Source organism: Ruditapes philippinarum, unplaced genomic scaffold (assembly GCF_026571515.1).
Source record: "Ruditapes philippinarum isolate M1 unplaced genomic scaffold, ASM2657151v2 ctg118_1_1_1_1, whole genome shotgun sequence".
Taxonomy (NCBI): Eukaryota; Metazoa; Mollusca; class Bivalvia; order Venerida; family Veneridae; genus Ruditapes; species Ruditapes philippinarum.
The window spans coordinates 9,928-25,952 of NW_026857137.1; the positions used below are offsets into that span (position 1 = coordinate 9,928).

General features: G+C 33.7%; 1 protein-coding gene across 1 annotated transcript; it reads right to left on the minus strand.

The window, feature by feature from the left end:
* Positions 1 to 1,351: 1,351 nt before the first annotated feature.
* Positions 1,352 to 15,407, minus strand: LOC132748909 (mitogen-activated protein kinase 4-like). Its single transcript, XM_060738578.1, has 7 exons — positions 15,291 to 15,407; positions 10,755 to 11,468; positions 10,000 to 10,144; positions 9,216 to 9,380; positions 6,536 to 6,681; positions 4,944 to 5,580; positions 1,352 to 4,794 (listed from the first exon to the last, which is right to left on the minus strand). Exons 2-7 carry the CDS (start codon positions 11,316 to 11,318, stop codon positions 4,409 to 4,411), a joined length of 2,043 nt encoding a protein of 680 aa, XP_060594561.1. The 5' UTR covers positions 11,319 to 11,468; positions 15,291 to 15,407; the 3' UTR covers positions 1,352 to 4,408.
* Positions 15,408 to 16,025: the final 618 nt, after the last annotated feature.

The following is a 16,025-nucleotide window of genomic DNA, read 5'->3' on the forward strand; positions in this document are numbered from 1 at the left end:
CCAGTGACCTCAAAATCAAAAGGGGTCATCTACTAATCATGATCAACATCCATGCCAAATATGAAGACTGTGGGTCAAAGGAATCTAAAGTTATTTGGCGGACAAACTTTTTGAAGTCAAAGTCCCTGTGACCTTGACCTGGTAACCTCAAAATCAATAGGGGTCATCTACTAATCATGACTAACCTCCATGCCAAATATAAAGACTGTGGGTCAAAGGAATCTTAAGTTATTGGGCGGACAAACTTTTTGAAGTCAAGGCCCCTGTGACCTTGACTTTTGACCTGGTGACCTGAAAATCAATAGGGGTCATCTATTCGTCATGAGTAACCTCGATGCCAAATATGAAGACTGTGGGTCAAAGGAATCTTAAGATATTGGGCGGACAAGCTTTTGGAAGTCAAGGCCCCTGTGACCTTGACTTTAAACCTGGCGGCCTCAAAATAAATAGGGGTCATCTACTTGTCATGACTAACCTCCATGCAAAACATGAAGACTTTGGGTCAAAGATATCATAAGTTATTTGGCGGACAAGTTTTTTGAAGTCAAGGCCCCTGTGACCTTGACCTTTTACCTGGTGACCTCAAAATCAATAGGGGTCATCTACTAATCATGACTAACCTCCATGCCAAATATGAAGACTGTAGGTCAAAGGAATCTTAAGTTATTGGGCGGACAAGCTTTTTGAAGTCAAGGCCCCTGTGACCTTGACCTTTGACCTCAAAATCAATAGGGGTCATCTACTAATCATGACTAACCTCCATGCCAAATATGAAGACTGTAGGTCAAAGGAATCTTAAGTTATTGGGCGGACAAGCTTTTTGAAGTCAAGGCCCCTGTGACCTTGACCTTTGACCTAGTGACCTCAAAATCAATAGGGGTCATCTACTAATCATGACTAACCTCCATGCCAAATATGAAGACTGTAGGTCAAAGGAATCTTAAGTTATTGGGCGGACAAGCTTTTTGAAGTCAAGGCCCCTGTGACCTTGACCTTTGACCTCAAAATCAATAGGGGTCATCTACTAATCATGACTAACCTCCATGCCAAATATGAAGACTGTAGGTCAAAGGAATCTTAAGTTATTGGGCGGACAAGCTTTTTGAAGTCAAGGCCCCTGTGACCTTGACCTTTGACCTAGTGACCTCAAAATCAATAGGGGTCATCTACTAATCATGACTAACCTCCATGCCAAATATGAAGACTAAGGGTCAAAGGAATCTTTAGTTATGAGGCGGACAAGAAAAAACCGACGGACAGTCGGACGGCCGGACAAGCTGATACCAGTATACCCCCCTTACAACTTTGTTGTGCAGGGGTATAAAAAGCAAACTTGTTTCTTTTTTTAAAATGAAATCAAAACATCTTCATCAAATAACACACAACTTTATTCACATATTTTAAAGTCTGCAATATATTGTAAACAGCAATCGTTTTCATTATTTATACATAGTTATTTAAAATAGTTTCTATCTATCTATATAAGACTTCAAAAACATATGCCATCATTCAGAGCATGTTAAAACATTTCAAACTACATGTTATTACAACAAATCATTTACATTATTAGCTAGAATCTCCCACATGGTGGTTTCCATCTACCTGGTAAATTTCTCAAATCACAGGTGCAAATAAATCATTACCAATACAAGGATTCAGACATAATTGTTATTCAAATGACTGTCTACCTTAAGTTATGATACATGTATATGATTATTAAATTTTCACATATTGTCAGAATAAATCAATAAAATACCAACTAGAGATTGGTTAATTTTGTAGACTATATTCACAAACAACAAGGGCACCACAAAACCACAAAGATAGGGGGAATACAGGCCCAAATGTAAAAATGTTAAGAATCGATTCTAATGTTTTACCCAAGACAGAAACCCATTAATTAAACTTGTCCCAAACATGACTTATATGAGCCGTGTCATGACAAAACCAACATAGTGGGTTTGCGACCAGCATGGATCCAGACCAGCCTGCGCATCCGCGCAGTCTGATCAGGATCCATACTGTTCGCTATCAGTTTCTCTACTTGTAATAGAGTTGGTAAGCGAACCCATTATGTTGGTTTTGTCGTGACACAGCTTATATTAATTATCCTAATGACACTTAGTGACCCTCTTGGAAGTTGCATCTTTTACCCTTTATGTTTAATTCATATAACTTTTACAAAGTTTTACTAAGCAATACTACACACCAAATACTTATATCTAATCTCTAGACATTGTAGTTTTCCACAAGAAAGCTTAAATGTTTTTCGAAATACTAGTGTATTTCCACTAAGTGACCTCCTGGTTCAAAATATCACTGTCCTCAGTCATGACTCATGTAACTTTTATAGAGGTCACGATTCATGTAAGTTTTGTTGAGGATCGCAAGGTGATGCTACAAGCAAAATAATCCTTATAGAATAAAATATTTTTTAAACAAGTTTTATGTGTAAGTCTATGTAAAATAAGTTACTCTAAAGGTAAAATAAAATCAATACCAAAGACTTAAAAGAATAATCATGACATTGATAACAAAATACAGTAAACACAGAGAAAAAGCAAGGAACTTGAACCATGTGGAGCTATAACTGCTAGACTCAGGACCCTCAGATTTTTTTCTGACAAAACTGGATTGTAATACTGACTATAAGCATTCTTACTTTCCTTTAGTCATTACAGAGAATTCTATATACTTTAACAAGAGCTTGTCAAAGACAGCGCAGCTGTCCTATACTGGTGTAATGTTATGGAAGGGTCTTCAAAATAATGGACAAATGGAAGAGAAAAAATTTGCAAAATCTCCGTCTGCATAATTTGTTAGGTTTTTTTTCTACATAATAATTATCATCAACCTATCTATAAGTGATTTTTGAGTTATGGAGGGATCAGACAGAATAACTTGTGTTAAACCTATAAAGGTAAATCAACAAGTACTTTGAATAACTATGTGTGACCTTGATCTTGATTTAGGAAAGCCAAACATGTGTTCTGCTCATTATCTCATTATTATGAACATTAATGTCCCATAGTTTTTTTGTTCCATCATAAGATACAAGAGTGGACATAAAATTGCTAATGGATAGGCGGACAACCTGGTGCTAAACATCTGAATAATTGTTATGGGCATATAAAAATGACAAATCCAATATTGAACTCGACATTGTCAAGATATGATAACAAAACAACGGCTTGTTTTTGCTTTTGTTTACAATTGTCGTTTTGGTCAATACGAAGGTTAAGTGTTTAATTACAGGAATGGTTCAAGATAATGTATATTTGGTTAAGCTTGAGCTTTGGAATGAAAAGTTCTATGAGATAATTCAGGAACAAACTGTTATCACTTGCTCTGATTCCAATTCAAAGACAGAAATTGAAAGTATTAATTATGAATCGACATAAAAAGAGAAGATAGCAAACTACATTGTCAATTATCTTGTGTGCCAAATTTTAACCTGGACTTACAAGAAAACAAACTGATATAATTCAAGCAAAGATCAAGTTACACTAATGGGTTCTTTATAATACTGTAACATCGCTTTTCATTGTATGATCCTGACATTTATATACTTTTATATACAATGCTGCTGTCAATTTATAAAGAAATCTCTCTTTTTTTCTAAAAAAAAACATGCTACTTTATTAAATCATTTATAATTATAAATTCGTTATAAATATTTCTGACAGGTTATATGGCCCTATATAAACAGTTGTTTGTAATATAACCCTCACCTAGCGGCTCAGGTCATATTTCCAAACAACTGTTTATATAGGGCCATTTAACCTGTCAAAAATATTTATAATTAATAATATAGGATTCTTTCAGCTACAGTCTTATATGGCAATATTCACGTATGGAATAGCCTAAGTTAATATACAACTATAATTCAGTAAAATCCTTGTTAGAATACTTGGTTTTGGACAGTGAACCACAATTAAGATCCCTAAGACATGTGTCCAGTTTCAAATGAATGTGTTCTGAAAAGTTGGTTGTAGATATTCATCTTGCAAACTTACTTTTACTCATAAATTAATATTATACATTCAAATAAACTTTAACAAAAGAGTTTGGCTGACTCAATGGCCATTAGGATGGTCAAGCTACATTCAACAAAAATGAAATCGCATTTTACTTTAGCCATACATTACTCATTGACATCTAAATAGAATTTCTAAAATTAGCAGAAAAAAAAATATCCCTGATCTAAATATTTAACAAAATAATGTTAGAATAATATTTTCCGAATCTCCTCTCTTATTTTGGCATGATCGAATGGTAGGTTTTATTTTCACATCATTATATGAGACTCTGACAACAAAATTCTGACCATATATAGTGATATTCACATTATTAGTACCAAAAAATAAGAAAAGAAAACAAGGTGTCCAAACAATCCAAATCAGTCAAATTATCTTTCGAATCTACGTTGAACATTTACATCCTCATTAGTAGGGCTGCTGTCTCGGGAATGCTCTGAGACAGGGCTAACATTACCATGTTCATGAATCAAATTCTCTTCCATCTCAAAATACCCTCCCACTGCTCCAACATTATGTTCTTTGTCCATTTCTGCCATTTTTCGTTTCTCATTTAATTCTTCATGTAAACGCAGTTGTTCCTCAACAGTTCTAACTCCTCTGTCCTTCCCACAAATGCTATTTCTGTGCCTTGTTAAATGCTCAGTTGGAAGTCTGTAAAGTGTATCAAAGTCCTGTCCTTCTTCATTACTATTGCTTCGATTATTTCTTCTATTTTTCTTCTTTTTCTTGTCTCTTCTTACATTTTTTGAATTGCCTCATTCTTTCTTTTTCTTGTCTGATAAAGTCAATGAAGTCAGTATCAGCACTAGCTCTTGCTGGTTCTGACCGTCTTTCATTGTTTACTATGTCTTTATCTTTTGGCACTGACTGCTTTGCATTTATTATTTGGCTACCTAATTTAACCACTATTTATCAGCATTGCATTTTCTAATTCTTTAGCCTCTTTTGACTTTTCAGTACCAGAGTCTTTATTCTCTTTTGGGGAGATCTGTTCTTTAAGATTTTCTTCATCTGGTATATCTACAACTACTCTGAGATTTTTTACCTGATTTTCTAGCTGTAACGCCTGGTTGAAATGAGATGATATGAACTCTATGTTACCTCTTCCAGCAGTATTAAGCAAAGGTTCATCAATTTGTACATATTCTCTATTCCTTGGGCTGCCATTGGGTAATGCCCTGGCTGAGGACAAAGCAGTATTTCTATTATCAATGCTGTTTGAGATGAAATCTTCTATAAGCAGGCCAGTAGACAAAGAGTTTTGATTCTCTTTCTCTGTATCATTTTTTCCGCCTTCCTCAGGTTTATCCCTTTCAGCATCGGCCTCGTTTACGTCATGATCAGAATGAATATTTTCATTTGACAATGATAATGTAATGTCACCACATTGTGGCAGACTGCCAGGATCTGTTATTGCTGGCTCTTGAAGGATATCAGCAGTAATAGAAGATATTTGTATTCTAGTGCCGCATGACTCAATAGATTTGGACATTTCACTTGTTATTATACGTCTTGCAGACTTAGGTGAAAGGTCATCTACCTGTAATGTATACTCTAGCATGTCAATAAATTTGTATAAAATGGTAATATTTACATACAATGTATTACAATGAAATTCACAGTATTGACTTTGTTATAAATATATTTCCAAAAGATAATGCTTTCTGCAGATAAATCTTATGCAATACATTACATTAGTATTAAGTGGTATGCAATGATTTTAGCAAAAAAAGTATCCATTAACATTTATGAAGGCTTTTCATTAATTTCGCCTCAGGATAATCAAAATGATATCACTTTCGATATGGTAAACTGTTATCTACTCTATAATAAACAACCAGATAAAGGGCTGTCAGACTAATATTAAATCTTGATAGTTAAACAAGACCCTGCAAAATGACAGAACTTTATAAGTTCACACATATAAACAATCAAACTATAAATGAGGTGTGTCATGACAAAACCAACATAATGGGTTTGGGACCAGCATGGATCCAGACCAGCTTGCGCATCAACGCAGTCTGATCAGGATCCATGCTGTTTGCTTACCAACCCAATTACAAGTAGATAAACTGATAGCAAAAACCATGGATCCTGATCTGTTGGTTTTGTTATGACGCGGCTCAAATGTAGAGCTAAGAGAGAAAAATAAACAATGACTAATAGTGACTAACAGACATAATTATGACGACAAGTGTGATATTTTAACTGAAAACTTTTATAGTGACTATGAAGAAAAAGCCCTAACCTAAAACTTCATAACCAGAAATTTTCTGAGTCCACAAAAGATTGCAATTCAATAAATAGATTAGTGCTGGAGTCTTGGATAGCGGTCTACAATGATGGTTTATGTGCCGAGTAAAAGCCTTTAATGAAGAATGAGGTAACAAATTGCATTGGAAAACTTTTTTTAAAACGCAGTGCTGAGACACAATCAAGCAGGAAAGTCGTACTTATCATTTTGTAATAATTTATAGTCAAACTAATGGCATTACCTCATGTTCAATATGAAATGGTGTCAGTACAATAGGCTCATCCTCTATACAGCTGAACTGTTGCAGGTATGGATGAGCGAGAGCTTCCTCTGCTGACAGTCGCAAAGAAGGTTCAAACACCAACAATTTCTCCAGTAAATCTAATGCTGTAAAAAAAGAAATAAAAAGATTTTTTTTACTTTGGTTTTATGCCACACTTACACAGAATAGGTCATTTGGCGTCGTTCCAGCTTTACTGGTGGAGGAACACCTAAGGTACCCATCCGTGCATTTTTTTCAGGCACGAACAGGCACCTGAGTGGAACCACAGACGTTCCGTAAGCTAGCTGGATAGCTTCCTTGTATGAAAGAATCCAAAGTCTTTGTCAGGATTTGCACCCACAGTGGTGAAGGGCAAGTAGTTTGAAGTCAACAACCTGAGGCTTAATCACTCCCCCCCCCCCCCCCCCCCCCCCCCCAAAAAAAAAGGAAAAAAAAAGAAAAAAAAGATTAAATACCAAAGCATACTGCTCTATCATTACACATAGTGGCATTTATGTTCAATAGTTTATTATTATGTATATTTGGGTTCAAAAGCATGCTATTAAATTATACATTGTTTGTTTAATGGCCTTTTATTTCAGATACATGTATTTGGTTCAAAATTATGCTATGTATGTATATATGTGGACTAAAAACTACATGTTTTTTCCACATTATTCTGAGCAGTGGTTAAAGCCTCAAATGTCATTACTATTAGGACTCTTAGGTTCAACAAAAGACTGTTGTAACTCTTTTAAAGTGTTGTTATGAAACATAAATAGTGCAAAAGTACATGAAATTATCTAACTCAGATCATCTATTAACACATGCACATCAAGCAATTATCATAGTATTGCAAGCAATACAAAAGTATATGTTGAGTGATATAGAAACATACATATGAAGTTTGAAGCAGATACATTAAGAAATAAAGAAGTTATTAAAAAACAACATTTCTAAGTTCAAGGGAGGTAATTCTGATAACTTTTGAGCTAGAGTAGTAAACCATGTCACATATGATGTGCTGGATGACCAGAAACTATTATATTTAAAGTTTGAAGTAAATACCTTAAGAAATAAGTAAGTTTTAGTGAAAAAGCGTCAAAACTGGAATCAGAAATCTTGAAATTCAGTCTATTTGTTGCCATAGCAACCAGAATTTTCAACTTGGGAAGTAAAGCAAAAAATGTACATACTATCCAGACTACCATCTACCCATATTTCAAGTTTCATAAAAATATTTTCAGTTCTTTTTAAATTATCACTGGATCCAGTTTATGTATTAATTTTGCCATATTTTCAGTCTATTTGTTGCCATAGCAACCAGAATTTTCAACATTGGAAGAAAAGAAAAAATGTGCATACCCTCCATAATGCCATCTACCCATCTATCAAGTTTCATAAAAATATTTTCAGTACTTTTTACATGCTTTAAGTTATCGAGGGATCCAGTTTTGTGGACGGACAGACTGACGGACTGACAGACGGTCGGAAGGTAAACCTAAAATTCCCTCTGGTGAAACCGGTAGGGGACTAAAAAGTATTTTCATGCTTAAAGGTCATACTGAAAAAGTTTACGGAGAACATACTTAGCTACCTCTTAAAAAATTTGAACTTCATTAACTTATTCTTCATAAATGTCATTACTGAGAAATGATATTTTCAGCAATGGCTTTCAGACCTGCTTCATGTTTTTTTGTGAGCAACACATTGTCTTGAAATAACGATCACTTGCGCCACTCGCTCCTTCTACCATAATCAATGAATAGTTGGGTGTAAGGAGGCTAACCTACCAACCCTATTATTTTCAGACAAGCAACAAACTTTTTTCACCTACATGTAAATCATATGTAACTATTTTTACATATTGCGTATAATGATATAAATAGAGGATATTGAATGAGTGTAGCTTTAAAACTAAATTTATTGAATGAGTAGAATAAAATCAAATTATGCTAGCCTCTGGAGTGCATAATATTTTTTATTCAACAAGTTTTAATAAATTTGGTATCGAATCTACAAGAACATATTTTTCTTTTACATGTCTGAAATAAGAATGGTTTACAGTTAAAAGAGTCGATTTTCATTGACATGTCAGAATTTTCAGAATTAGAGTGTTTTAACACAATGTTTCTATTTAACATAAATGACATCAAATCAAAGTGTTATTTTACTAGTATAATATCGTTTTTGTTAAAATTAATGGGTTTAAGTGATAAGGATGTTTATTTCACACCTCATAAATATAACCAATGCACTTTCTGCATAAATACCATGTGATGTTCCAATAGAAATTATCAATTCTATCATGTTATTTCATTTTCATTTCCAGAGTCCAAAAGGCTCATACCAAATCGGTATCAGACCCCATATAGCCCTGTTTTTATTTTTTTATAGTCCAAAATCCTTATCAAATCCTGATTGTACTGAAGTAACAAAGTTCTGTCAAAAAATAGTGGTAGAAAATAAAGTGGTCATTAAACACAGGTGAGAATGATATTAATTCTATTGGACTCATACACAGCTGCAAAATCTATATCAGACTCCACTAGCCCCTAGTCCAATACAGTTTTGACAACTGTGTACTTGTTTAATAGAATTCAGTATTGTACTCAACAATGTACATGTATAATATCCTGATAATGCTTAATGGTCTTACCATCTATATCTACACTAGTAAATTTGTCAGCTAATGGTTTCTCTGGTACACGGCTGTGTCTCCGAATAAAACTCTGTGGTAATATCTGGGTTACTTTGTTCCATTCATTGTCACTCAGACATACAGTGTCAAGGATCAAACCTATCTGGTCCATCTCATGGGCACCTGTTCAACAGTAATAAGAGGAGTTTTATACAATATACATACGTATATTCACAATCAATACTTGTTAAGGAGGATTTCTCAGAGAAAAAGGTGTAATGACCTTGATGACCTCATTCCATCCTTTAAAAAGTAACCTACCTTTTTTCTTATATAAATCTGACTGAGTCATGACACTGTTTTTCACATACTAGTTACATAAATACATTAGATACATTTACCTAAACAATCAATTTTTTTGTTGTAACTTTATCTTTTTTAATGTCAGCTATAAAAAGGTTGCCTTACTTCATATAACTATTGGTCACATAATGGTTCTTTTGGATCTTTGATTTCAACACTTTTAGTGTTAATGATTTAATATATATATATATATTTAAATCTTTATAACTTATCATATACATGTTGAAAGTCAACATTAATTTAAGGCCTTTATATGCTTAGCTTTTGGACCTAATCCTTTTTCAGCAATTTATGCCTGAATTGCGTGATTTTTGGTATTTGTATAATCATAGACTATAATTTGACACTATTTGAAATAAACTATGTTTAAACTAAACAAACTAAATGGCAATTTTCCTAAGGCTCTAGGCAAAGTTTTTATGTCAAATCATTTATTTACCTGGAAAGAGTGGTCTACCAGTCAACATTTCAGCTAGAATACATCCTACACTCCATATATCTATAGCTTTAGTGTAGTCTCTAGGAGAGATGATAAGTTCAGGTGATCTATACCAACATGTACCTACATTATCTGTCAAAAAACCCTGTAACATCCAAAAACATATATATAACATGTACATGTATAGTATAAAAAAAAACAATATATTAGTGAAACTTCAGTCTTACAATTGTTGAGGTGAGAAGTAAACAAATTGTTAAAAGGTATGACAGATCATTAAAAAATCGGGAGACTTAAAAATCGCTTTGAAGTTTGTTTCAGGCGAAGTTGCTCATCCCAGGGCAACTTCTTCACCCTAGTCGCCCCCTAGCTCAAGCCCTGGTGTATATTGTTTATAACTTGTGTGTAACTTTGTGTGTTAATTGACAATGTAACAATACATGACAAGGCAAGATGGATGCCTTGTAATCATTAACATTCACCTCTGAGCACTTTTGTGGTGCACAGTTAAGCAACACTCCAAGTACTCCAAGCAGTAAATATTTCTGTTTTTTTTATAAGTTTTGCCAAATTATTCAGTTAAATCATGAATTTGGAAAACAACAGCATATAAAAGGTATTTACAATAAATGTTGTTAACAAAAATCTTAAATAAAGATAATTACATGTAACTATTGAGAACAGTTTGGTTTTCAACCCCTTTAATGAAGGAAAAGGAAATTGAAAACATTGCAAGCTTATCATTATATTCTTACCTTGTGAGAATAATCATCATCCAGAACCCTTGCAAGACCAAAATCTGCTATTTTAAGGACAAGGTCTTCAACATTGATCAGTAAATTCATTGGCTTAAGATCCCTGTGTAATACATTGGCAGAATGAATGTACTTCAACCCTCGCAGCAGCTGGTATGTGAAGAGACGTACATGTTCTTGTGTAAGTTGTTCTTGCTGTACAAGCTGATAGAGATCTGTATGAAGCAATTCTTGAACAATGTACACACTGCTGGTTTCATTCATATTTATATGTCCACCTCTTTCGAGACTGAAACCATTTGATCCTAGGACTTCATAAACTGTCACAACATTTTCATGTTGAAGTCTTCGCATCAAGCGTAACTCCCTCAATGCGTATTTACATCCCCTTCGATCTGAGAAACTCAGTTTCTTAATGGCTACTTCCTTGTCACAGTCGCTGTCAGTGGCCGAATAAACAACAGCATTACCACCATGGCCTATTGGACGTAGGTTAATAAACCTAGGATCCACACTGAACCCTGATCGTGACATCCCTGAAGGTGCAGAATTGTTGTTATCCATTCTTTCAACACAAGCTGTCTAATTCCCTATCCACTTCTTTAGTCACTCTACAAAACTCTGCAAAGATCATCTAAACAGGTAGGTACATGTATATTCTTGTCATTTTAGTTGATGATGCTAATCCATTGGCATGTCCAAGCATTTTGTGGTCTGAAAAACAGAAGAAAAAAAAATTTCATTACATTTTATTGGTGCAAGTTCTTAAAAAAAAACTCCAATTTAAGACAAACATACCCATATATTTATGTACAACTAAACTGACTTTTGAAAACAAGAGCTGTTAGTAAGACAGTAGCGACTTTTCTCAGTGCTTGATAGTAAAAGCGAAATCCTGCATTATGTAAAAAAATTTAAGCATAAAAAGGCCATAATTCTGTCAAAATCCATGTTAGTTATGGGCCTTAGCCAGTGACCTCCAATAAGTATGCATGCAAATAAACATGTTAAATTCTAACCCATTCCCTTCAGTAGTTTTGAAGATACCAATTTGCAGATAAAAATTAAATCAAAGTGTGACTCCAATGCTGAGTTGAGTACACTTACAGCTCTCGGGTCTCCCTATTCTTTGAATAGTCCAGCTAACAAGAGCACTGCATGCAGCAAAAATTCTTGGTTAAAACTCCAAAAATATAACTTTCAGAATTTAGCCCCTTGTCTAACAATAGTTCTGCAATATGCAATATGATGAGTAAAACTGGTTTTTACTACAGAGCAGCACTTTTTTCTTCACTTTCAAGGAAATGGTGGTCAGTCCAATAGAAAGGTAAAAGGAGGGGGAAAATGGGAAATTTAGAAACAGATACATGTCAAATAGTGATATAATATCATTGTTTTTACCTCCGCCTGTGTCTTGTAATTGTAATAAAATGGATTCTCTTTTTTTTCAGAAATAAGGGAAAATATTTACTTTCTTGGGAGGGGAATGGGACCAAATTTCAGCACAAGATTGGCCCTAAAAGCACTGCAGAGATGTTTTTTATATAATTTATGAAGAACAACAAGAGATGAATCTACATACCAAATATCTAGTAGTCTCTACATATATGCTCTAGGTTTTGTAGTTTTTAAGGTTAAGATTTTTAAGATATATTTACTATAGTTAATGTCTAATTATTAACTTTAACTACCAGCCTTAGACCACTTCTGACCCCTGGCCATAATTACTCCATGCATTGTACACTGTGTATCTAAGCTCTGGGCATTATAGTTTCACAGAAGAAGATTTAAAAGTTTTTTCATATATGTAAACATTACATGGCAAATATAAATTACAAATATGTGACTTTTGGTTTATACAGAATTTATTTTTAGTTTGATTGTGTAAGAAGCTATAAGCTTATAGACACACTTTCGAATCTGTTCCTGGAACCAACCAGTACTGAGCAATGAGTGTAAAGTTTCTTGCTCAAGGAAACAACGACTAGCCCCTGACGGGGTTTGAACCGATGTGGCTAGCAATCATTAGATTACTAGTCTGACGCGTTAACCACTCGGCCATGCTGCCACATGTGTGATTTTTCTGAAGGACCCCTAGGTGATCTGACAAACCTAGGTGATCTGTCACAAACCAAATATCTAAGCTATGATTCATTATCAACTATTATAATCATCAAATCAAAAAATTTATATATATATAACAACAATAAATAAATTTTTTGATTTGATGATTATAAGAGTTTCTGAGGAGAAGTTTTTACCTCCCAAAGAGTTTGCCGGAAACAGCTAACAAATTCTGGATAGCAAGAATGGATCATCCAAAATAAAAATCTGTCTTTAGGACAGAATTCTTGGCTATTCTCAGTGCCTGATAGTTAAACAAGAGCCAGGGTAATGTAGAATTTTCTGAGTTCAAAAAGGGTCATTATTCTGTCAAAATCCATGTTATAGAATTATGGACATTGGATAATAAGTGACCTCCTATTTTGCATTCAAATAGGTACTTAATAAGGTTTCAACACATTCCCTTCAGTAATTTTGGAGATACTAACTTACACTCATAAACTTAATCAAAGTGTGATGCTGACGCATGGGTAAGTACAATAGCTCTCCCTTTTCTTCAAATACTTGAGTTAAAAACTAAAGAAAAAGGTTGGACTTTAGCGTTATGTTGTGCGTGCAACTATCTTCCAGTCTCAATTTGGTGTGAAAACATTAGACTTTACACAACACGGTGGCCAGTACTATACTTCTTTCTTGATATAAATGTTATATATACCATGTACACACTTAGTTTAATTATATCAAATCAGGGTGAATGTACGTGTAAAGGCATGGCAGCATCGTACAGCGTATATTCACATCATAGAGAACCATAATTTGGATAAAATTGCAACATGTTTGTGTTGATTCATTACAAAATAACTCACTTATTGGGATCAAGTTAATGGCAACAATGCAAAATGTGCCGGTTTCTCTGGGAAGTACTGTTAGTGTTACACAAACATTACAGACATCAAGCTCTTGCCCATCATACATGTGACATCCCGGCGGGATTTAAAAAAATCCCGATATTTCAACACTGATCCCGATTCCCGATATTACAACTTGAATTCCCGATATTTATAAAAAATCAACATAAAAAAAATCACAGCACCTGTATCTAAAATGTAAACCGTGCCTCCGGGCATTGATTGTTATCTGTCTCATATCCTAAATTATAGCGGATTAAATGTTGAGTCGCTAATTGACAGCAAGGTGACGTAATAAACAGTTCCATCACCCAAAGTAATTCTCACATGTTTAACTTAACACGTGGTGTGTATCAGTCAATTGACCTCTTGTATAATTTGGCAGTAGGTATTACACGCTACGTCATCAAAACTACCCTGTAAATTTACATGTATGAATTCGGCTCAACCTTTGATTTTCTTTGATTAGTGCCGCACTGATAAAGATTAAAGGTGAGCAGAATCATTTAAAGTGGATCATTCAAAAACCTATTTGAGATGCGGCAAAACCATGTCTAATTAACCTATTTTTAGTGAGTTGGTAATTTTTTGTTTTGTTTAGGAATTACACAAACATCGAGGCAAAATTGTGGATTTAATTAACGGAGCGATTCTTGCATTTATTTTAAGTCTTCTACTTGCGTTACGTTATTTAACTGTCACATGAATAGTTGTTGCATGTTTTCAAATAGATTGTGTTTTAAATTATCAGCCAATTATTGTATGACTGAAAAGACAGATATAATTATTCCAACTGAAAATAATGAAATGAGAAAATGTGACTGTTTTAGAAATAGCCTGTAATATGACTTCACTCATTTATTTATTTTTTGGTGAAACAAATTAATATTGAATATTTAAATTGATAAATAAAAAAATCATAAAAAAAGTATAATCATTTAATGATTTTGAGGGTAATATAGTTTCTTTGAACCAAATGTGCCAAACACGCATTGAAATTCAAGTCGATAAAAAAAAATCCAGTTTTGAGCCTCAAAATCCAGCTGAAAATCCAGATTTGGCCCATTTCATTTGTCACATGTATGGCCCATCCTAATGACAAATAAATAAGAACAGTTTCACACCAAATGTTAACTAATCCTGCATATAAACATACCCAGTGAATACGGTCTAGTCATTTGTAACAAAAGTATGGCTTGAAAAATACAGCTGTAAGACTGTAAATTATTTGATATTGTATACAAATTATTACAATGTAAAAAGGTAGATCTATAAAACTTCAACAGTCAATTGAATTTGAAATTGATCAAAATCTACTATTATTTCTTAAATAATTTTGACACTCGGACCTGAGAAAAAATGATAACACCACTTTCATTTGACCTTTTATTTACAAATAGGCCTACTGTTATAATATGTTCGTCATGTCAAGTTCAACTATCCGAAAATAGGTTGGTCATTTACTATGACACATATATACATTTCAAAACACATCAAGCTACAGCCAATTAAAATTAACAATTTTACACTATCACAAAGATTATTTAAATATCAAAATACATACAGTCATGATTTCCGGTTTGCACTCTGAAATACTGGATTATGATATTTTTTACGGACAATTACTTTACACCGGAAGCGATCATTCTAAAAATTGCTGACGACTCATTTTGAATATTATCGGTATAATCCTAAAAGAATGGAACACCGTATAAATGGCCTTTTCACTACATTTACCGAATACTCACTTAATTTTCTTATGGTGCTTTATATCTGTAATAAAAGTCTCTGATTTTCTGAAAGTCGCCGGAAAAAAATGTAGTTGCAGGTTAAAAAGAAACGCAATGTTGCTGTCTATTCTGAAAATTTACCAAAAGAACAAGACAAAGTTACCCACATAGTTATTAAGACACCAGTTATTAACACATTTCAAACGTTAAAGAGTCGTACACATATTTGAATTATCCGAAAGCAATCAGTCAATAAAAGCATATTAATTACCACCTTATAATTCAGCAGTGACAATAGAAACATTCGAATCTATTGTCACTCTGCCTCTAGTACCGGTTTCTATGTCAAAAAATAAATTAATTTGTCAATCATACTATATGTATATGAAGTCAAAATATTTTGACGTGCCCAAATTAGATTATGAGATATTTTTTCTGGATCAGAATTGCAGTTATACCCTTACACAAAATAGCACAGTATCTCAACGCGTAGTACAGTTAGTTGGACTAAGTAAAAAGTTTTAAATTTTCACTTTTTAAAATATCTATAACCAGCGCTCACACATAAT

Bases quoted from the DNA above. Each gene is read 5' to 3' on its own strand.
- LOC132748909 (XM_060738578.1), bottom strand. From the start codon at position 11,318: ATGGATAACAACAATTCTGCACCTTCAGGGATGTCACGATCAGGGTTC. The intron at 5,581-6,535 runs GTAATGCCATTA...TATACATTACAG, and splicing joins CATTTCATATTGAACATGAG to GTAGATGACCTTTCACCTAA. The intron at 4,795-4,943 runs GTTAAATTAGGT...AGAAAGAATGAG, and splicing joins TGCAATGCTGATAAATAGTG to GCAATTCAAAAAATGTAAGA.